We start from the raw sequence: 24,948 nt of genomic DNA on the forward strand, positions 1-24,948 counted from the left end.
ATAGAGGTTATAGATAGAGTATAGAGGTTATAGATAGAGTTATAGAGGTTATAGATAGAGGATAGAGGTTATAGACCAGAGGATAGAGGTTATAGATAGAGGATAGAGGTTATAGATAGTATAGAGGTTATAGATAGAGGTTATAGACCAGAGGTTATAGATAGATGTTGTAGATAGAGGTTAGACCAGAGGAGAGGTTATAGATAGGGATAGAGTTATAGAAAAGGATAGAGGTTATAGACCAGAGGATAGAGTTATTGATCATACTCACTGTTCCAGATAGATCAATATATACCAGATCATACTCACTCCTCCAGGTAGATCTATATATACCAGATCATACTCACTCCTCCAGATAGATCTATATATACCAGATCATACTCACTCCTCCAGATAGATCTATATATACCAGATCATACTCACTCCTCCCGATAGATCTATATATACCAGATCATACTCACTGTTCCAGATAGATCAATATATACCAGATCATACTCACTGTTCCAGATAGATCTATATATACCAGATCATACTCACTCCTCCAGATAGATCTATATATACCAGATCATACTCACCTCCAGATAGATCAATATATACCAGATCATACTCACTGTTCCAGGTAGATCTATATATACCAGATCATACTCACTGTTCCAGATAGATCAATATATACCAGATCATACTCACTCCTCCAGATAGATCAATATATACCAGATCATACTCACTCCTCCAGATAGATCTATATATACCAGATCATACTCACTCCTCCAGATAGATCTATATATACCAGATCATACTCACTCCTCCAGATAGATCTATATATACCAGATCATACTCACTGTTCCAGATAGATCTATATATACCAGATCATACTCACTGTTCCAGATAGATCTATATATACCAGATCATACTCACTCCTCCAGATAGATCTATATATACCAGATCATACTCACTCCTCCAGGTAGATCTATATATACCAGATCATACTCACTGTTCCAGATACATCAATATATACCAGATCATACTCACTGTTCCAGATAGATCTATATATACCAGATCATACTCACTGTTCCAGGTAGATCTATATATACCAGATCATACTCACTCCTCCAGGTAGATCTATATATACCAGATCATACTCACTCCTCCAGATAGATCTATATATACCAGATCATACTCACTCCTCCAGATAGATCTATATATACCAGATCATACTCACTCCTCCAGGTAGATCTATATATACCAGATCATACTCACTCCTCCAGATAGATCTATATATACCAGATCATACTCACTCCTCCAGGTAGATATATATATACCAGATCATACTCACTGTTCCAGATAGATCTATATATACCAGATCATACTCACTCCTCCAGATAGATCAATATATACCAGATCATACTCACTCCTCCAGATAGATCTATATATACCAGATCATACTCACTCCTCCAGATAGATCAATATATACCAGATCATACTCACTCCTCCAGATAGATATATATATACCAGATCATACTCACTCCTCCAGATAGATCTATATACCAGATCATACTCACTGTTCCAGATAGATCTATATATACCAGATCATACTCACTGTTCCCGATAGATCTATATATACCAGATCATACTCACTCCTCCAGATAGATCTATATATACCAGATCATACTCACTGTTCCAGATAGATCAATATATACCAGATCATACTCACTCCTCCAGGTAGATCTATATATACCAGATCATACTCACTGTTCCAGATAGATCTATATATACCAGATCATACTCACTCCTCCAGATAGATCTCCACGTATTTCCCAAAGCGACTGGAGTTGTCGTTGCGAACTGTTTTGGCGTTTCCAAAGGATTCTAGAAGAGGAGCTGCCTCAAGAATCTGGCAACGTATTCAGAGAGAAAACATCAGAATGAAAATACCATGTAGAACAAGTCCAGTGTAGCTAGCTACTCTACAGAACACAGCAGGTAGAACATGTAGACAGCTAGCTACTCTACAGAACACAGCAGGTAGAACATGTAGACAGCTAGCTACTCTACAGAACACAGCAGGTAGAACATGCAGACAGTGTAGCTAGCTACTCTACAGAACACAGCAGGTAGAACATGCAGACAGTGTAGCTACTCTACAGAACACAACAGGTAGAACATGTAGACAGCTAGCTACTCTACAGAACACAGCAGGTAGAACATGTAGACAGCTAGCTACTCTACAGAACACAGCAGGTAGAACATGCAGACAGTGTAGCTAGCTACTCTACAGAACACAGCAGGTAGAACATGCAGACAGTGTAGCTAGCTACTCTACAGAACACAGCAGGTAGAACAGACAGCTAGCTACTCTACAGAACACAGCAGGTAGAACATGTAGACAGCTAGCTACTCTACAGAACACAGCAGGTAGAACATGCAGACAGTGTAGCTAGCTACTCTACAGAACACAACAGGTAGAACATGCAGACAGCTAGCTACTCTTCAGAACACAGCAGGTAGAACATGGAGATAGTGTGCAGAACACAGCAGGTAGAACATGCAGACAGTGTGGCTAGCTAGTCTACAGAACACAGCAGGTAGAACATGCAGACAGTGTAGCTACTCTACAGAACACAGCAGGTAGAACATGTAGACAGCTAGCTACTCTACAGAACACAGCAGGTAGAACATGCAGACAGCTAGCTACTCTACAGAACACAGCAGGTAGAACATGCAGACAGCTAGCTACTCTACAGAACACAGCAGGTAGAACATGCAGACAGTGTAGCTACTCTACAGAACACAGCAGGTAGAACATGCAGACAGCTAGCTACTCTACAGAACACAGCAGGTAGAACATGCAGACAGCTAGCTACTCTACAGAACACAGCAGGTAGAACATGCAGACAGCTAGCTACTCTACAGAACACAGCAGGTAGAACATGCAGACAGCTAGCTACTCTTCAGAACACAGCAGGTAGAACATGGAGATAGTGTAGCTAGCTACTCTACAGAACACAGCAGGTAGAACATGCAGACAGTGTAGCTACTCTACAGAACACAGCAGGTAGAACATGCAGACAGTGTGGCTAGCTAGTCTACAGAACACAGCAGGTAGAACATGCAGACAGTGTAGCTACTCTACAGAACACAGCAGGTAGAACATGTAGACAGCTAGCTACTCTACAGAACACAGCAGGTAGAACATGCAGACAGCTAGCTACTCTGCAGAGACAGTCAGAAGTCACAACAGTAAACAGAGACACAGTCAGAACAGTCACAACAGCACAGCACAGAGACAGTCAGAACAGTCACAACAGCACAGCACAGAGACAGTCAGAACAGTCACAACAGCACAGCGCAGAGACAGTCAGAACAGTCACAACAGCACAGCACAGAGACAGTCAGAACAGCCACAACAGTAAACAGAGACACAGTCTGAACAGTCACAACAGCACAGCACAGAGACAGTCAGAACAGTCACAACAGCACAGAGACAGTCAGAACAGCCACAACAGTAAACAGAGACACAGTCAGAACAGTCACAACAGTAAACAGAGACAGTCAGAACAGCCACAACAGTAAACAGAGACACAGTCTGAACAGTCACAACAGCACAGCGCAGAGACAGTCAGAACAGCCACAACAGTAAACAGAGACACAGTCTGAACAGTCACAACAGAGACACAGTCACAAAGGTAATAGAATGGAATGATAGTATGGTAATAGAATGGAATGATACTATGGTAATATAATGGAATGATAGTATGGTAATATAATGGAATGATAGTATGGTAATATAATGGAATGATACTATGGTAATATAATGGAATGATAGTACGGTAATAGAATGGAATGATAGTATGGTAATAGAATGGAATGATAGTATGGTAATAGAATGGAATGATAGTATGGTAATAGAATGGAATGATAGTATGGTAATAGAATGGAATGATAGTATGGTAATAGAATGGAATATGATAGTATGGTAATATAATGGAATGGTAGTATGGTAATAGAATGGAATGATAGTATGGTAATAGAATGGAATGATAGTATGGTAATAGAATGGAATGATAGTATGGTAATAGAATGGAATATGATAGTATGGTAATAGAATGGAATGATAGTATGGTAATAGAATGGAATGATAGTACGGTAATAGAATGGAATGATAGTATGGTAATAGAATGGAATGGAATGATAGTATGGTAATAGAATGGAATGATAGTATGGTAATAGAATGGAATATGATAGTATGGTAATAGAATGGAATGATAGTATGGTAATATAATGGAATGATAGTATGGTAATAGAATGGAATGATAGTATGGTAATAGAATGGAATGATAGTATGGTAATAGAATGGAATGATAGTATGGTAATAGAATGGAATGATAGTATGGTAATAGAATGGAATGATAGTATGGTAATAGAATGGAATGATAGTATGGTAATAGAATGGAATGATAGTATGGTAATAGAATGGAATGATAGTATGGTAATAGAATGGAATGATAGTATGGTAATAGAATGGAATGATAGTATGGTAATAGAATGGAATGATAGTACGGTAATAGAATGGAATGGTAGTATGGTAATAGAATGGAATGGAATGATAGTATGGTAATAGAATGGAATGATAGTATGGTAATAGAATGGAATGATAGTATGGTAATAGAATGGAATGATAGTATGGTAATAGAATGGAATATGATAGTACGGTAATAGAATGGAATGATAGTACGGTAATAGAATGGAATGATAGTATGGTAATAGAATGGAATGATAGTATGGTAATAGAATGGAATGATAGTATGGAAATAGAATGGATTGATAGTATGGTAATAGAATGGAATGATAGTATGGTAATAGAATGGAATGATAGTACGGTAATAGAATGGAATGATAGTATGGTAATATAATGGAATGATAGTATGGTAATAGAATGGAATGATAGTATGGTAATAGAATGGAATGATATTATGGTAATAGAATGGAATGGAATGATAGTATGGTAATAGAATGGAATATGATAGTATGGTAATTGAATGGAATGGAATGATAGTATGGTAATAGAATGGAATGATAGTATGGTAATAGAATGGAATATGATAGTATGGTAATAGAATGGAATATGATAGTATGGTAATATAATGGAATGATAGTATGGTAATAGAATGGAATGATAGTATGGTAATAGAATGGAATGATAGTATGGTAATAGAATGGAATGATAGTATGGTAATAGAATGGAATGATAGTATGGTAATAGAATGGAATGATAGTATGGTAATAGAATGGAATGATAGTATGGTAATAGAATGGAATGATAGTATGGTAATAGAATGGAATGATAGTATGGTAATAGAATGGAATGATAGTATGGTAATAGAATGGAATGATAGTATAGTAATATAATGGAATGATAGTATGGTAATAGAATGGAATGATAGTATGGTAATAGAATGGAATATGATAGTATGGTAATAGAATGGAATGATAGTATGGTAATAGAATGGAAAGATAGTATGGTAATATAATGGAATGATAGTATGATAATATAATTGAATGATAGTATGGTAATAGAATGGAATGATAGTACGGTAATAGAATGGAATGATAGCTAGCCCCGAATAGCAGCACAGTAGCACAGTAGAAACCATTACACTCAACGGAACGACTTGATTAGTGTAGTGTCAACAACGCAGACACTGCCAACTAGCCTACATAGTCAACAACGCAGCCTCTGCCAGCTAGCCTACTTCAGCAGTACTGTATCATTTTAATCATTTTAGTCAATAAGATTCTTGCTACGTAAGCTTAACTTTCTGAACACTCGAGACAGTGTAGTCCACTTGTCATTCCAATCTCCTTTGCATTAGCGTAGCCTCTTGTGTAGCCTGTCAACTATGTGTCTGTCTATCCCTGTTCTCTCCTCTCTGCACAGACCATACAAACGCTCCACACCGCGTGGCCGCGGCCACCCTAATCTGGTGGTCCCAGCGCGCACGACCCACGTGGAGTTCCAGGTCTCCGGTAGCCTCTGGAACTGCCGATCTGCGGCCAACAAGGCAGAGTTCATCTCAGCCTATGCCTCCCTCCAGTCCCTCGACTTCTTGGCACTGACGGAAACATGGATCACCACAGACAACACTGCTACTCCTACTGCTCTCTCTTCGTCTGCCCACGTGTTCTCGCACACCCCGAGAGCTTCTGGTCAGCGGGGTGGTGGCACCGGGATCCTCATCTCTCCCAAGTGGTCATTCTCTCTTTCTCCCCTTACCCATCTGTCTATCGCCTCCTTTGAATTCCATGCTGTCACAGTTACCAGCCCTTTCAAGCTTAACATCCTTATCATTTATCGCCCTCCAGGTTCCCTCGGAGAGTTCATCAATGAGCTTGATGCCTTGATAAGCTCCTTTCCTGAGGACGGCTCACCTCTCACAGTTCTGGGCGACTTTAACCTCCCCACGTCTACCTTTGACTCATTCCTCTCTGCCTCCTTCTTTCCACTCCTCTCCTCTTTTGACCTCACCCTCTCACCTTCCCCCTACTCACAAGGCAGGAAATACGCTCGACCTCATCTTTACTAGATGCTGTTCTTCCACTAACCTCATTGCAACTCCCCTCCAAGTCTCCGACCACTACCTTGTATCCTTCTCCCTCTCGCTCTCATCCAACACTTCCCACACTGCCCCTACTCGGATGGTATCGCGCCGTCCCAACCTTCGCTCTCTCTCCCCGCTAATCTCTCCTCTTCCATCCTATCATCTCTTCCCTCTGCTCAAACCTTCTCCAACCTATCTCCTGATTCTGCCTCCTCAACCCTCCTCTCCTCCCTTTCTGCATCCTTTGACTCTCTATGTCCCCTATCCTCCAGGCCGGCTCGGTCCTCCCCTCCCGCTCCGTGGCTCAACGACTCATTGCGAGCTCACAGAACAGGGCTCCGGGCAGCCGAGCGGAAATGGAGGAAAACTCGCCTCCCTGCGGACCTGACATCCTTTCACTCCCTCCTCTCTACATTTTCCTCTTCTCTCTCTGCTGCTAAAGCCACTTTCTACCACTCTAAATTCCAAGCATCTGCCTCTAACCCTAGGAAGCTCTTTGCAACCTTCTCCTCCCTCCTGAATCCTCCTCCCCCTCCCCCTCCTCCCTCTCTGCAGATGACTTGTCAACCATTTTGAAAAGAAGGTCGACGACATCCGATCCTCGTTTGCTAAGTCAAACGACACCGCTGGTTCTGCTCACACTGCCCTACTCTGTGCTCTGACCTCTTTCTCCCCCCTCTCTCCACATGAAATCTCGCGTCTTGTGACGGCCGGCCGCCCAACAACCTGCCCGCTTGACCCTATCCCCTCCTCTCTTCTCCAGACCATTTCCGGAGACCTTCTCCCTTACCTCACCTCGCTCATCAACTCATCCCTGACCGCTGGCTACGTCCCTTCCGTCTTCAAGAGAGCGAGAGTTGCACCCCTTCTGAAAAAACCTACACTCGATCCCTCCGATGTCAACAACTACAGACCAGTATCCCTTCTTTCTTTTCTCTCCAAAACTCTTGAACGTGCCGTCCTTGGCCAGCTCTCCCGCTATCTCTCTCAGAATGACCTTCTTGATCCAAATCAGTCAGGTTTCAAGACTAGTCATTCAACTGAGACTGCTCTTCTCTGTATCATGGAGGCGCTCCGCACTGCTAAAGCTAACTCTCTCTCCTCTGCTCTCATCCTTCTAGACCTATCGGCTGCCTTCGATACTGTGAACCATCAGATCCTCCTCTCCACCCTCTCCGAGTTGGGCATCTCCGGCGCGGCCCACGCTGGATTGCGTCCTACCTGACAGGTCGCTCCTACCAGGTGGCGTGGCGAGAATCCGTCTCCACACCACGTGCTCTCACCACTGGTGTCCCCCAGGGCTCTGTTCTAGGCCCTCTCCTATTCTCGCTATACACCAAGTCACTTGGCTCTGTCATAACCTCACATGGTCTCTCCTATCATTGCTATGCAGACGACACACAATTAATCTTCTCCTTTCCCCTTCTGATGAGCAAGTGGCGAATCGCATCTCTGCATGTCTGGCAGACATATCAGTGTGGATGACGGATCACCACCTCAAGCTGAACCTCGGCAAGACGGAGCTGCTCTTCCTCCCGGGAAGGACTGCCCGGTACATGATCTCGCCATCACGGTTGACAACTCCATTGTGTCCTCCTCCCAGAGCGCTAAGAACCTTGGCGTGATCCTGGACAACACCCTGTCGTTCTCAACTAACATCAAGGCGGTGGCCCGTTCCTGTAGGTTCATGCTCTACAACATCCGCAGAGTACGACCCTGCCTCACACAGGAAGCGGCGCAGGTCCTAATCCAGGCACTCGTCATCTCCCGTCTGGATTACTGCAACTCGCTGTTGGCTGGGCTCCCTGCCTGTGCCATTAAACCCCTACAACTCATCCAGAACGCCGCAGCCCGTCTGGTGTTCAACCTTCCCAAGTTCTCTCACGTCACCCCGCTCCTCCGCTCTCTCCACTGGCTTCCAGTTGAAGCTCGCATCCGCTACAAGACCATGGTGCTTGCCTACGGAGCTGTGAGGGGAACGGCACCTCAGTACCTCCAGGCTCTGATCAGGCCCTACACCCAAACAAGGGCACTGCGTTCATCCACCTCTGGCCTGCTCGCCTCCCTACCACTGAGGAAGTACAGTTCCCGCTCAGCCCAGTCAAAACTGTTCGCTGCACTGGCCCCCCAATGGTGGAACAAACTCCCTCACGACGCCAGGACAGCGGAGTCAATCACCACCTTCCGGAGACACCTGAAACCCCACCTCTTTAAGGAATACCTAGGATAGGATAAAGTAATCCCTCTCACCTCCCCCCCCTTAAAAGATTTAGATGCACTACTGTTCCACTGGATGTCATAAGGTGAATGCAGCCATTTGTAAGTCGCTCTGGATAAGAGCGTCTGCTAAATGACTTAAATGTAAATGTAATGTATGGTAATATAATGGAATGATAGTATGGTAATCGAATGGAATGATAGTATGGTAATAGAATGGAATGGAATGATAGTATGGTAATAGAATGGAATGATAGTATGGTAATAGAATGGAATGATAGTACGGTAATATAATGGAATGATAGTATGGTAATAGAATGGAATGATAGTATGGTAATAGAATGGAATGATAGTATGGTAATAGAATGGAATGATAGTATGGTAATAGAATGGAATGATAGTATGGTAATATAATGGAATGATAGTATGGTAATAGAATGGAATGATAGTATGGTAATAGAATGGAATGATAGTATGGTAATAGAATGGAATGATAGTATGGTAATATAATGGAATGATAGTACGGTAATAGAATGGAATGATAGTATGGTAATAGAATGGAATGATAGTACGGTAATAGAATGGAATGATAGTATGGTAATAGAATGGAATGATAGTATGGTAATAGAATGGAATGATAGTATGGTAATAGAATGGAATGATAGTATGGTAATAGAATGGAATGATAGTATGGTAATATAATGGAATGATAGTATGGTAATAGAATGGAATGATAGTACGGTAATAGAATGGAATGATAGTATGGTAATAGAATGGAATGATAGTATGGTAATATAATGGAATGATAGTATGGTAATAGAATGGAATGATAGTATGGTAATATAATGGAATGATAGTATGGTAATAGAATGGAATGATAGTACGGTAATAGAATGGAATGATAGTATGGTAATATAATGGAATGATAGTATGGTAATAGAATGGAATATGATAGTATGGTAATAGAATGGAATATGATAGTATGGTAATAGAATGGAATATGATAGTATGGTAATAGAATGGAATGATAGTATGGTAATAGAATGGAATGATAGTATGGTAATAGAATGGAATGGAATGATAGTATGGTAATAGAATGGAATGATAGTATGGTAATAGAATGGAATGATAGTATGGTAATAGAATGGAATGATAGTATGGTAATAGAATGGAATGATAGTATGGTAATAGAATGGAATGATAGTATGGTAATAGAATGGAATGATAGTATGGTAATAGAATGGAATGATAGTATGGTAATATAATGGAATGATAGTATGGTAATAGAATGGAATGATAGTATGGTAATAGAATGGAATATGATAGTATGGTAATAGAATGGAATGATAGTATGGTAATAGAATGGAATGATAGTATGGTAATAGAATGGAATGATAGTATGGTAATAGAATGGAATGATAGTATGGTAATAGAATGGAATGATAGTATGGTAATAGAATGGAATGATAGTATGGTAATAGAATGGAATGATAGTATGGTAATAGAATGGAATATGATAGTATGGTAATAGAATGGAATGATAGTATGGTAATAGAATGGAATGATAGTATGGTAATAGAATGGAATGATAGTATGGTAATAGAATGGAATGATAGTATGGTAATAGAATGGAAATGATAGGTAATAGAATGGAATGGTATAATAGAATGGAATGATAGTATGGTAATAGAATGGAATGATAGTATGGTAATAGAATGGAATGATAGTATGGTAATAGAATGGAATGATAGTATGGTAATAGAATGGAATGATAGTATGGTAATAGAATGGAATGATAGTATGGTAATAGAATGGAATGATAGTATGGTAATAGAATGGAATGATAGTATGGTAATAGAATGGAATGATAGTATGGTAATAGAATGGAATGATAGTATGGTAATAGAATGGAATGATAGTATGGTAATAGAATGGAATGATAGTATGGTAATAGAATGGAATGATAGTATGGTAATAGAATGGAATGATAGTATGGTAATAGAATGGAATGATAGTATGGTAATAGAATGGAATGATAGTATGGTAATAGAATGGAATGATAGTATGGTAATAGAATGGAATGATAGTATGGTAATAGAATGGAATGATAGTATGGTAATAGAATGGAATGATAGTATGGTAATAGAATGGAATATGATAGTATGGTAATAGAATGGAATGATAGTATGGTAATATAATGGAATGATAGTATGGTAATAGAATGGAATGATAGTATGGTAATATAATGGAATGATAGTATGGTAATAGAATGGAATGATAGTATGGTAATAGAATGGAATGATAGTATGGTAATAGAATGGAATGATAGTATTTAATAGAATGGAATGATAGTATGGTAATAGAATGGAATGATAGTATGGTAATAGAATGGAATGATAGTATGGTAATATAATGGAATGATAGTATGGTAATAGAATGGAATGATAGTATGGTAATAGAATGGAATGATAGTATGGTAATAGAATGGAATGATAGTATGGTAATAGAATGGAATGATAGTATGGTAATAGAATGGAATGATAGTATGGTAATAGAATGGAAATGATAGTATGGTAATAGAATGGAATATGATAGTATGGTAATAGAATGGAATGATAGTATGGTAATAGAATGGAAATGATAGTATGGTAATAGAATGGAATGATAGTATGGTAATAGAATGGAATGATAGTATGGTAATAGAATGGAATGGAATGATAGTATGGTAATAGAATGGAATGATAGTATGGTAATAGAATGGAATGATAGTATGGTAATAGAATGGAATGATAGTATGGTAATAGAATGGAATGATAGTATGGTAATAGAATGGAATGATAGTATGGTAATAGAATGGAATGATAGTATGGTAATAGAATGGAATGATAGTATGGTAATAGAATGGAATGATAGTATGGTAATAGAATGGAATATGATAGTATGGTAATAGAATGGAATGATAGTATGGTAATAGAATGGAATGATAGTATGGTAATAGAATGGAATGATAGTATGGTAATATAATGGAATGATAGTATGGTAATAGAATGGAATGATAGTATGGTAATAGAATGGAATGATAGTATGGTAATAGAATGGAATGATAGTATGGTAATAGAATGGAATATGATAGTATGGTAATAGAATGGAATGATAGTATGGTAATATAATGGAATGGTAGTATGGTAATAGAATGGAATGATAGTATGGTAATAGAATGGAATGATAGTATGGTAATAGAATGGAATGATAGTATGGTAATATAATGGAATGATAGTACGGTAATAGAATGGAATATGATAGTATGGTAATATAATGGAATGATAGTATGGTAATAGAAGGGAATGATAGTATGGTAATATAATGGAATGATAGTATGGTAATAGAATGGAATGATAGTATGGTAATATAATGGAATGATAGTATGGTAATAGAATGGAATGATAGTACGGTAATAGAATGGAATGATAGTATGGTAATATAATGGAATGATAGTATGGTAATAGAATGGAATATGATAGTATGGTAATAGAATGGAATATGATAGTATGGTAATAGAATGGAATATGATAGTATGGTAATAGAATGGAATGATAGTATGGTAATAGAATGGAATGATAGTATGGTAATAGAATGGAATGATAGTATGGTAATAGAATGGAATGATAGTATGGTAATAGAATGGAATGATAGTATGGTAATAGAATGGAATGATAGTATGGTAATAGAATGGAATGATAGTATGGTAATAGAATGGAAATGATAGTATGGTAATAGAATGGAATGATAGTATGGTAATAGAATGGAATGATAGTATGGTAATAGAATGGAATGATAGTATGGTAATAGAATGGAATGATAGTATGGTAATAGAATGGAATGATAGTATGGTAATAGAATGGAATGATAGTATGGTAATAGAATGGAATGATAGTATGGTAATAGAATGGAATGATAGTATGGTAATAGAATGGAATGATAGTATGGTAATAGAATGGAAATGATAGTATGGTAATAGAATGGAATGATAGTATGGTAATAGAATGGAATGATAGTATGGTAATAGAATGGAATGATAGTATGGTAATATAATGGAATGATAGTATGGTAATAGAATGGAATATGATAGTATGGTAATAGAATGGAATGATAGTATGGTAATAGAATGGAATGATAGTATGGTAATAGAATGGAATGATAGTATGGTAATAGAATGGAATGATAGTATGGTAATATAATGGAATGATAGTATGGTAATATAATGGAATGATAGTACGGTAATAGAATGGAATGATAGTATGGTAATAGAATGGAATGGTAGTATGGTAATAGAATGGAATATGATAGTATGGTAATATAATGGAATGATAGTATGGTAATAGAATGGAATGATAGTATGGTAATAGAATGGAATGATAGTATGGTAATAGAATGGAATGATAGTATGGAAATAGAATGGAATGATAGTATGGTAATAGAATGGAATGATAGTATGGTAATATAATGGAATGATAGTATGGTAATAGAATGGAATGGAATGATAGTATGGTAATAGAATGGAATGATATTATGGTAATAGAATGGAATGGTAGTATGGTAATAGAATGGAATGATAGTATGGTAATAGAATGGAATATGATAGTATGGTAATTGGGACACAAACCAAGCTTTACTGAACACTGACAGACAGAGAGGCATGCAGAAACCAGCTACCTTAATCTGAGCAGCACATAGACACAGGGAGTCAGACACAGGAAGACAAGGTTAGGATACAGAAGTGTGTGTGAGTGTGTGTGTTTACCTGTTGTGTAATGTTGTGTTTGTGGTGTATTGTTGCTAGGTAACACAGCAGCAGTTTAGTGGCCTCGGTCTTCCCTGATCCACTCTCCCCACTGAAACACACACAGAACTTAATGTCAATATAAACACTAAAACAGCACCAACACACAGGTCACTACTGGATCTGAAGTTAGTGCTAAGTACAAACTAACTATACTTAAACCCCTAGATGCTGTTTTCCACTGTGCCCTTAGGTTTATTGCGGGTGATGGTTCTAGAACTCACCATTGGGCCCTGAGGTTTATTACCGGTGATGGTTCTAAAACTCACCATTGTTCCCTTAGGTTTATTACCGGTGATGGTTCTAGAACTCACCATTGTTCCTTTAGGCCATGATGGTTCTAGAACTCACCATTGTTCCTTTAGGTTTATTACTGGTGATGATTCTAGAACTCACCATTGTTCCCTGAGGTTTATTACTGGTGATGGCTCTAGAACTCACCATTGTTCCCTGAGGTTTATTACTGGTGATGGCTCTAGAACTCACCATTGTTCCTTTAGGTTTATTACTGGTGATGGTTCTAGAACTCACCATTGTTCCTTTAGGTTTATTACTGGTGATGATTCTAGAACTCACCATTGTTCCTTTAGGTTTATTACTGGTGATGGTTCTAGAACTCACCATTGTTCCTTTAGGTTTATTACTGGTGATGGTTCTAGAACTCACCATTGTTCCTTTAGGTTTTTTACTGGTGATGGTTCTAGAACTCACCATTGTTCCTTTAGGTTTATTACTGGTGATGGTTCTAGAACTCACCATTGTGTTTTGTATTAAAAAGTGGGTTGGGCCTCTTTGTATGTAAGGAAAGAGCAGCATTCTCTTGTGTTTATTTACAAATCATTCAGGCAGAAACTTCCTATGTATCTATCATCATTATTTCAATTTAGACTTCCAAATGACCAACCCTGGTCTCAAGCTTAGATAACACTGGAGGCCCCCTTCGGTCTCCACAGAGTTGGGTAAAGCTAATTTTAGTTGTTTTGGGGCCCTTTATGGGGAACAAGTTACAGAGCTGTCTGAGATGTTCTGGTCCTCCTGGGTCGTTCAGATAAACCTGTCCGTTTCATTTTATTTGGTATGTGTTGGATGTGTTTCTGCAGGGCTCATCTGGAAAACATAGCCTGGTCTACGAGTGACTTCCCTGTCAAAATGAAGGTCAAAAAACAACAAGCCTTTCCTTACCTCCCCTGCCAACAGCTTACCACTAAACACCATCATTATGATCCAGTCCAGAGTGGACCTGTGTGCTCGGTGTAGGGTGACGGTAACGGGGAGGTTTTCAGTTAACCAGAGACGGAGAGCTGAAACGTAACCCTGGAATGTGCTCACTGGGCCAACTTCCCTCTGAGACATGACATGATACCGGCCCAGACATGGCTGGACTTTCCTTACAGATGTCTCCGTCAGAACACAGCTAGAGTGTCCCAGATGGGGGGGGTCGTCAGAACACAGCTAGAGTGTCCCAGATGGGGAGGGGGTCGTCAGAACACAGCTAGAGTGTCCCAGACAGGGGGTCGTCAGAACACAGCTAGAGTGTCCCAGACATGGCTGGTCTTTCCTTACAGACGTCTCCGTCAGAACACAGCTAGAGTGTCCCAGATGGGGGGGTCGTCAGAACACAGCTAGAGTGTCCCAGATGGGGGGGTCGTCAGAACACAGCTAGAGTGTCCCAGATGGGGGGGGTCGTCAGAACACAGCTAGAGTGTCCCAGATGGGGGGTCGTCAGAACACAGCTAGAGTGTCCCAGACAGGGGGTCGTCAGAACACAGCTAGAGTGTCCCAGACATGGCTGGTCTTTCTTACAGACGTCTCCCTCTGAGACATGACATGATACCGGCCCAGACATGGCTGGTCTTTCCTTACAGACGTCTCCGTCAGAACACAGCTAGTGTGTCCCAGATGGGGGGGGTCGTCAGAACACAGCTAGAGTGTCCCAGACAGGGGGTCGTCAGAACACAGCTAGAGTGTCCCAGATGGGGGGGTCGTCAGAACACAGCTAGAGTGTCCCAGATGGGGGGGGTCGTCAGAACACAGCTAGAGTGTCCCAGATGGGGGGTCGTCAGAACACAGCTAGAGTGTCCCAGATGGGGGGGGGGTCGTCAGAACACAGCTAGAGATTCCCAGATGGGGGGGTCGTCAGAACACAGCTAGAGTGTCCCAGATGGGGGGTCGTCAGAACACAGCTAGAGTGTCCCAGACAGGGGGTCCGTCAGAACACAGCTAGAGTGTCCCAGATGGGGGGGTCCGTCAGAACACAGCTAGAGTGTCCCAGACAGGGGAGGGTCGTCAGAACACAGCTAGAGTGTCCCAGACAGGGGGGTCGTCAGAACACAGCTAGAGAGTCCCAGACAGTAGGGGTCTTTCAGAACACAGCTAGAGAATCCCAGACGGAAGGGGGGTCTTTCAGAACACAGCTAGAGAATCCCAGACAGAAGGGGGGTCTTTCAGAACACAGCTAGAGAATCCCAGACAGGGGGGGTCCGTCAGAACACAGCTAGAGAATCCCAGACGGAAGGGGGGTCCGTCAGAACACAGCTAGAGAATCCCAGACAGGGGGTCCTTCAGAACACAGCTAGAGAATCCCAGACAGGGGGTCCGTCAGAACACAGCTAGAGAGTCCCAGATGGGGGGTCGTCAGAACACAGCTAGAGTGTCCCAGACATGGCTGGTCTTTCCTTACAGACGTCTCCCTCTGAGACATGACATGATACCGGCCCAGACATGGCTGGTCTTTCCTTACAGATGTCCCCGTCAGAACACAGCTAGAGTGTCCCAGATGGGGGGGGGTCGTTAGAACACAGCTAGAGTGTCCCAGATGGGGGGGTCGTCAGAACACAGCTAGAGTGTCCCAGACAGGGGGTCGTCAGAACACAGCTAGAGTGTCCCAGACAGGGGGGGTCGTCAGAACACAGCTAGAGTGTCCCAGACATGGCTGGTCTTTCCTTACAGACGTCTCCGTCAGAACACAGCTAGAGTGTCCCAGATGGGGGGGGGGGGGGTCGTCAGAACACAGCTAGAGTGTCCCAGACAGGGGGGGTCGTCAGAACACAGCTAGAGTGTCCCAGACAGGGGGGGTCGTCAGAACACAGCTAGAGTGTCCCAGACATGGCTGGTCTTTCCTTACAGACGTCTCCCTCTGAGACATGACATGATACTGGCCCAGACATGGCTGGTCTTTCCTTACAGATGTCTCCGTCAGAACACAGCTAGAGTGTCCCAGACAGGGGGGTCGTCAGAACACAGCTAGAGTGTCCCAGATGGGGGGGTCGTCAGAACACAGCTAGAGTGTCCCAGATGGGGGGGGTCGTCAGAACACAGCTAGAGTGTCCCAGACAGGGGGTCGTCAGAACACAGCTAGAGTGTCCCAGATGGGGGGTCGTCAGAACACAGCTAGAGTGTCCCAGATGGGTCGTCAGAACACATCTAGAGTGTCCCAGATGGGAGGGGGTCGTCAGAACACAGCTAGAGTGTCCCAGATGGGGGGGTCGTCAGAACACAGCTAGAGTGTCCCAGATGGGGGGTCGTCAGAACACAGCTAGAGTGTCCCAGATGGGGGGTGAGTCGTCAGAACACAGCTAGAGTGTCCCAGACAGGGGGGCGTCCGTCAGAACACAGCTAGAGTGTCCCAGACAGGGGGGGTCGTCAGAACACAGCTAGAGTGTCCCAGATGGGGGGGGTCAGGAACACAGCTAGAGTGTCAGAACACAGCTAGAGTGTCCCAGACAGGGGGTCGTCAGAACACAGCTAGAGTGTCCCAGACATGGCTGGTCTTTCCTTACAGACGTCTCCCTCTGAGACATGACATGATACTGGCCCAGACATGGCTGGTCTTTCCTTACAGATGTCTCCGTCAGAACACAGCTAGAGTGTCCCAGACAGGGGGGTCGTCAGAACACAGCTAGAGTGTCCCAGATGGGGGGTCGTCAGAACACAGCTAGAGTGTCCCAGACAGGGGGGGTCAGAACACAGCTAGAGTGTCCCAGATGGGGGGGGTCGTCAGAACACAGCTAGAGTGTCCCAGATGGGGGTCGTCAGAACACAGCTAGAGTGTCCCAGATGGGGGTGAGTCGTCAGAACACAGCTAGAGTGTCCCAGACAGGGGGCGTCCGTCAGAACACAGCTAGAGTGTCCCAGACAGGGGGTCGTCAGAACACAGCTAGAGTGTCCCAGATGGGGGGGGGGGGTCGTCAGAACACAGCTAGAGTGTCCCAGACAGGGGGTCGTCAGAACACAGCTAGAGTGTCCCAGACAGGGGGGTCGTCAGAACACAGCTAGAGTGTCCCAGACATGGCTGGTCTTTCCTTACAGACGTCTCCCTCTGAGACATGACATGATACTGGCCCAGACATGGCTGGTCTTTCCCAGATGTCTCCGTCAGAACACAGCTAGAGTGTCCCAGATGGGGGGTCGTCAGAACACAGCTAGAGTGTCCCAGATGGGGGGGGGGGTCGTCAGAACACAGCTAGAGTGTCCCAGACAGGGGGTCCGTCAGAACACAGCTAGAGTGTCCCAGACAGGGGGTCGTCAGAACACAGCTAGAGTGTCCCAGATGGGGGGGTCGTCAGAACACAGCTAGAGTGTCCCAGATGGGGGGGGTCGTCAGAACACATCTAGAGTGTCCCAGATGGGAGGGGGGTCGTCAGAACACAGCTAGAGTGTCCCAGATGGTGGTCTTTCAGAACACAGCTAGAGTGTCCCAGATGGGTACGTCAGAACACAGCTAGGTGTCCCAGATGGGGGGTCCGTCAGAACACAGCTAGAGTGTCCCAGACAGGGGGGTCCGTCAGAACACAGCTAGAGTGTCCCAGATGGGGGGGGTCCGTCAGAACACAGCTAGAGTGTCCCAGACAGGGGGTCGTCAGAACACAGCTAGAGTGTCCCAGACAGGGGGGTCGTCAGAACACAGCTAGAGTGTCCCAGATGGGGGTCTTTCAGAACACAGCTAGAGAATCCCAGATGGAAGGGGGGGTCTTTCAGAACACAGCTAGAGAATCCCAGATGGGGGGGGTCTTTCAGAACACAGCACAGAGCTCAGAACACAGCTAGAGAATCCCAGACGGGGGGGTCCGTCAGAACACAGCTAGAGTGAATCCCAGATGGGGGTCCTTCAGAACACAGCTAGAGAATCCCAGACAGGGGGTCCTTCAGAACACAGCTAGAGAATCCCAGACAGGGGGTCCGTCAGAACACAGCTAGAGTGTCCCAGACAGGGGGTCCTTCAGAACACAGCTAGAGAATCCCAGACAGGGGGTCCGTCAGAACACAGCTAGAGAGTCCCAGACAGGGGGTCCTTCAGAACACAGCTAGAGAATCCCAGACAGGGGGGTCTTTCAGAACACAGCTAGAGAATCCCAGATGAAGGGGGGTCCTTCAGAACACAGCTAGAGAATCCCAGACAGGGGGTCCCAGAACACAGCTAGAGAATCCCAGGGGGTCCTTCAGAACACAGCTAGAGAATCCCAGACAGAAGGGGGCTTTCAGAACACAGCTAGAGAATCCCAGACAGCGGGGTCCTTCAGAACACAGCTAGAGTGTCCACGACAGAAGGGGGGTGGGGCTTTCAGAACACAGCTAGAGTGTCCCAGACAGGGGGGGGTCCTTCAGAACACAGCTAGAGAGTCCCAGACAGGGGGGGTCCTTCAGAACATAGCTAGAGTGTCCACGACAGAAGGGGGGGGGGTCTTTCAGAACACAGCTAGAGTGTCCCAGACAGCAGGTCCCCAGTCCTTCAGAACACGCTAGAGAATCATGAGGAACAGCTGTGTTGTGTAGTCACCTGATTATAATAACCTGGTTCTGTTTGGCATCCATCATTTTGGTGTAGGAGACGTTTGCTATGGCAAACAGGTGTCTGAGGAGGACCACAGAATGGACACAAAGATAAAACATTAGCATGAATAACACATCATTTAGCACACAACACACCAATAATACACACAATACACCAATAACACACAATACACCAATAAACACAATACACCAATAATACACAATACACCAATAACACACAATACACCAATAACACACAATACACCAATAACACACAATACACCAATAACACACACCAATACACACAATACACCAATAATACACAATACACCAATAATACACAATACACCAATAATACACACAATACACCAATAACACACACACACCAGGGGGGTCAAACACAATACACCAATAACACACAATACACCACCAATAACACACAATACACCAATAACACACAACAATAACACCAATACACAATAACACACAATACACCAATAACACACAATACACCAATAATACACAATACACCAATAACACACACTATACACCAATAACACACAATACACCAATAACACAATACACCAATAACACACAATACACCAATAATAACACCAATACACCAATAACACACAATACACAATAATACACAATACACCACACACATACACCAATAAACACACAATACACCAATAACACACAATACACCAATAACACACAATACACCAATAATACACACAATACACCAATAATACACACAATACACCAATAACACACAATACACCAATAACACACAATACACCAATAACACACAATACACCAATAATACACACAATACACCAATAATACACACAATACACCAATAACACACAATACACCAATAATACACAATACACCAATAACACACAATACACCAATAACACACAATACACCAATAACACACAATACACCAATAATACACAATACACCAATAATACACAATACACCAATAATACACAATACACCAATAACACACAATACACCAATAACACACAATACACCAATAATACACAATACACCAATAATACACAATACACCAATAATACACACAATACACCAATAACACACAATACACCAATAATACACACAATACACCAATAACACACAATACACCAATAATACACATACACCAATAACACACAATACACCAATAATACACAATACACCAATAATACACAATACACCAATAACACACAATACACCAATAACACACAATACACCAATAATACACACACAATACACCAATAACACAACAATACACCAATACACCAATAACACACACAATACACCAATAATACACAATACACCAATAATACACAATACACCAATAATAACACACAATACACCAATAACACACAATACACCAATAATACACAATACACCAATAACACACAATACACCAATAACACACAATACACCAATAATACACCAATAACACACAATACACCAATAATACACAATACACCAATAATACACAATACACCAATAATACACAATACACCAATAACACACAATACACCAATAATACACAATACACCAATAACACACAATACACCAATAACACACAATACACCAATAACACACAATACACCAATAATACACAATAACACAATAACAATACACACAATACACCAATAACACACAATACACCAATAATACACAATACACCAATAATACACACAATACACCAATAATACACAATACACCAATAACACACAATACACCAATAACAACACAATACACAATACAATAATAATACACAATACACCAATAACACACAATACACCAATAATACACAATACACCAATAAACACACACCAATAATACACCAATAATACACAATACACCAATAACACACAATACAATAATACACAATACACCAATACACAATACACCAATACACAATACACCAATAATACACAATACACCAATAATACACAATACACCAATAACACACAATACACACAATACACCAATAATACACAATAATACACCAATAACACACAATACACAATAATACAATACACCAATAACACACCAATAATACACAATACACACAATACCAATAACACACAATACACCAATAATACACAATACACCAATAACACACAATACACCAATAACACACAATACACCAATAATACACAATACACCAATAATACACAATACACCAATAATACATACAATACACCAATAATACAAAATAATACAATACAATACACCAATACACCAATACACACAATACACCAATACAATAATACACAATACACCAATAACACACAATACACCAATAAACACACAATACACCAATAACACACAATACACACAATACACCAATAATACACAATACACCAATAATACACAATACACCAATAATACACAATACACCAATAACACACAATACACCAATAACACACAATACACCAATAACACACAATACACCAATAATACACAATACACCAATAACACACAATACACCAATAATACACAATACACCAATAACACACAATACACCACAATACACCAATACACAATACACACTACACCAATAACACACAATACACCAATAACACACAATACACCAATAACACACAATACACCAATAATACACAATACACCAATAATAACAATACACAATACCACACAATACACCAATAATACACAATACACCAATAATACACAATACACCAATAATAACACACAATACACCAATAATACACACACAATACACCAATAATACACAATACACCAATAACACACAATACACCAATAACACACACAATACACCAATAACACACAATACACCAATAACACACAATACACCAATAACACACAATACACCAATAACACACACAATACACCAATAATACACAATACACCAATAACACACAATACACCAATAATACACAATACACCAATAATACACAATACACCAATAATAACACACAATACACCAATAATACACAATACACCAATACACATACACCAATAATACACCAATAACACACAATACACCAATAAACACAATACACAATAATACACCAATACACACCAATAATACACACAACACACAATACACCAATAAACACACAATACACCAATAATACACACAATACACCAATAATACACAATACACCAACACCAATAATACACAATACACCAATAATACACAATACCAATAACACACACAATAACACACAATACACCAATAATACACAATACACCAATAACACAATACACCAATACACACAATAACAATAACACACAATACACCAATAATACACAATACACCAATAACACACAATACACCAATAACACACAATACACCAATAACACACAATACACCAATAACACACAATACACCAATAATACACACAATACACCAATAACACACAATACACCAATAATACACAATACACCAATAATACACAATACACCAATAATACACAATACACCAATAATACACACAATACACCAATAATACACAATACACCAATAATACACAATACACCAATAACACACAATACACCAATAATACACAATACACCAATACACACAATACACCAATAATACACAATACACCAATAATACACAATAATAACACAATACACCAATAACACACAATACACCAATAATACACAATACACCAATAATACACAATACACCAATAATACACAATACACCAATAATACACAATACACCAATAATACACAATACACCAATAATACACAATACACCAATAATACACAATACACCAATAATACACAATACACCAATACACACAATAATACACCAATAATACACACAATAATACACCAATAATACACAATACACCAATAATACACAATACACCAATAACACACAATAATAATACACAATACACCAATAACACACAATACACCAATAACACACAATACACCAATAATACACAATACACCAATAATACACAACAATACACCAATAACACACAATACACCAATAACACAATACACCAATACACAATACACAATAACACACAATACACCAATAATACACATAATACACCAATAACACACACAATAATACACCAATAACACACAATACACAATAACACACAATACACCAATAATACACAATACACCAATAATACACAATACACCAATAAACCAATAACACACAATACACCAATAATAACACACACAATACACCAATAATACACAATACACCAATAACACACAATACACCAATAACACACAATACACCAATAATACACAATACACCAATAATACACCACCAATAACACACAATACACCAATAACACACAATACACCAATAACACCAATACACAATAACACAATACACACAATACACCAATAACACACACAATACACCAATAACACACAATACACCAATAATACACACAATACACCAATAATACACAATACACCAATAATACACAATACACACAATAACACACAATACACCAATAATACACAATACACCAATAATACACACACAATACACCAATAACACACAATACACCAATAACACAACAATACACCAATAACACACAATACACCAATAATAATACACCAATAATACACAATACACCAATAATACACAATACACCAATAACACACAATACACCAATAATACACAATACACCAATAACACAATACACCAATAATACAATACACCAATAATACACAATACACCAATAATACACAATACACCAATAATACACAATACACCAATAACACACAATACACCAATAATACACAATACACCAATAACACACAATACACCAATAATACACAATACACCAATAATACACACAATACACCAATAATACACAATACACCAATAATACACACAATACACCAATAATACACCAATAACACACAATACACCAATAATACACAATACACCAATAATACACAATACACCAATAATACACAATACACCAATAATACACACAATACACCAATAATACACCAATAACACACAATACACCAATAACACACAATACACCAATAATACACAATACACCAATAATACACAATACACCAATAACACACAATACACCAATAATACACAATAATACACCAATAACACACAATACACCAATAACACACACACAATACACCAATAACACACAATACACCAATAACACACAATACACCAATAATACACAATACACCAATAATACACAATACACCAATAATACACAATACACCAATAACACAATACACCAATAACACACAACCAATAACACAACACCAATAATACACCAATAATACACAATACACCAATAACACACACACAATAATACACACACCAATAATACACAATACACCAATAACACACAATACACCAATAATACACAATACACCAATAATACACAATACACCAATAATACACAATACACCAATAATACACAATACACCAATAACACACAATACACCAATAATACACAATACACCAATAACACACACAATACACCAATAA

The 24,948-nt window shown here is 40.3% G+C and overlaps 1 protein-coding gene across 1 annotated transcript in view; it reads right to left on the reverse strand.

Moving 5' to 3' along the window:
* Positions 1-1,783: 1,783 nt before the first annotated feature.
* LOC135568149 (unconventional myosin-XV-like) overlaps positions 1,784-24,948 on the reverse strand; it is a 40,695-nt gene continuing 17,530 nt past the window's right edge. Inside the window, exons 5-7 of the mRNA XM_065015120.1 lie at positions 19,430-19,504; positions 13,615-13,705; positions 1,784-1,891 (exon numbers count right to left, since the gene is read on the reverse strand). Of these exons, the coding sequence (XP_064871192.1) occupies positions 1,784-1,891; positions 13,615-13,705; positions 19,430-19,504 (274 nt within the window). The remainder of the gene's footprint in view (positions 1,892-13,614; positions 13,706-19,429; positions 19,505-24,948) is intronic.

This window comes from Oncorhynchus nerka, unplaced genomic scaffold, assembly GCF_034236695.1.
Source record: "Oncorhynchus nerka isolate Pitt River unplaced genomic scaffold, Oner_Uvic_2.0 unplaced_scaffold_1679, whole genome shotgun sequence".
In the NCBI taxonomy this organism is placed as follows: Eukaryota; Metazoa; Chordata; class Actinopteri; order Salmoniformes; family Salmonidae; genus Oncorhynchus; species Oncorhynchus nerka.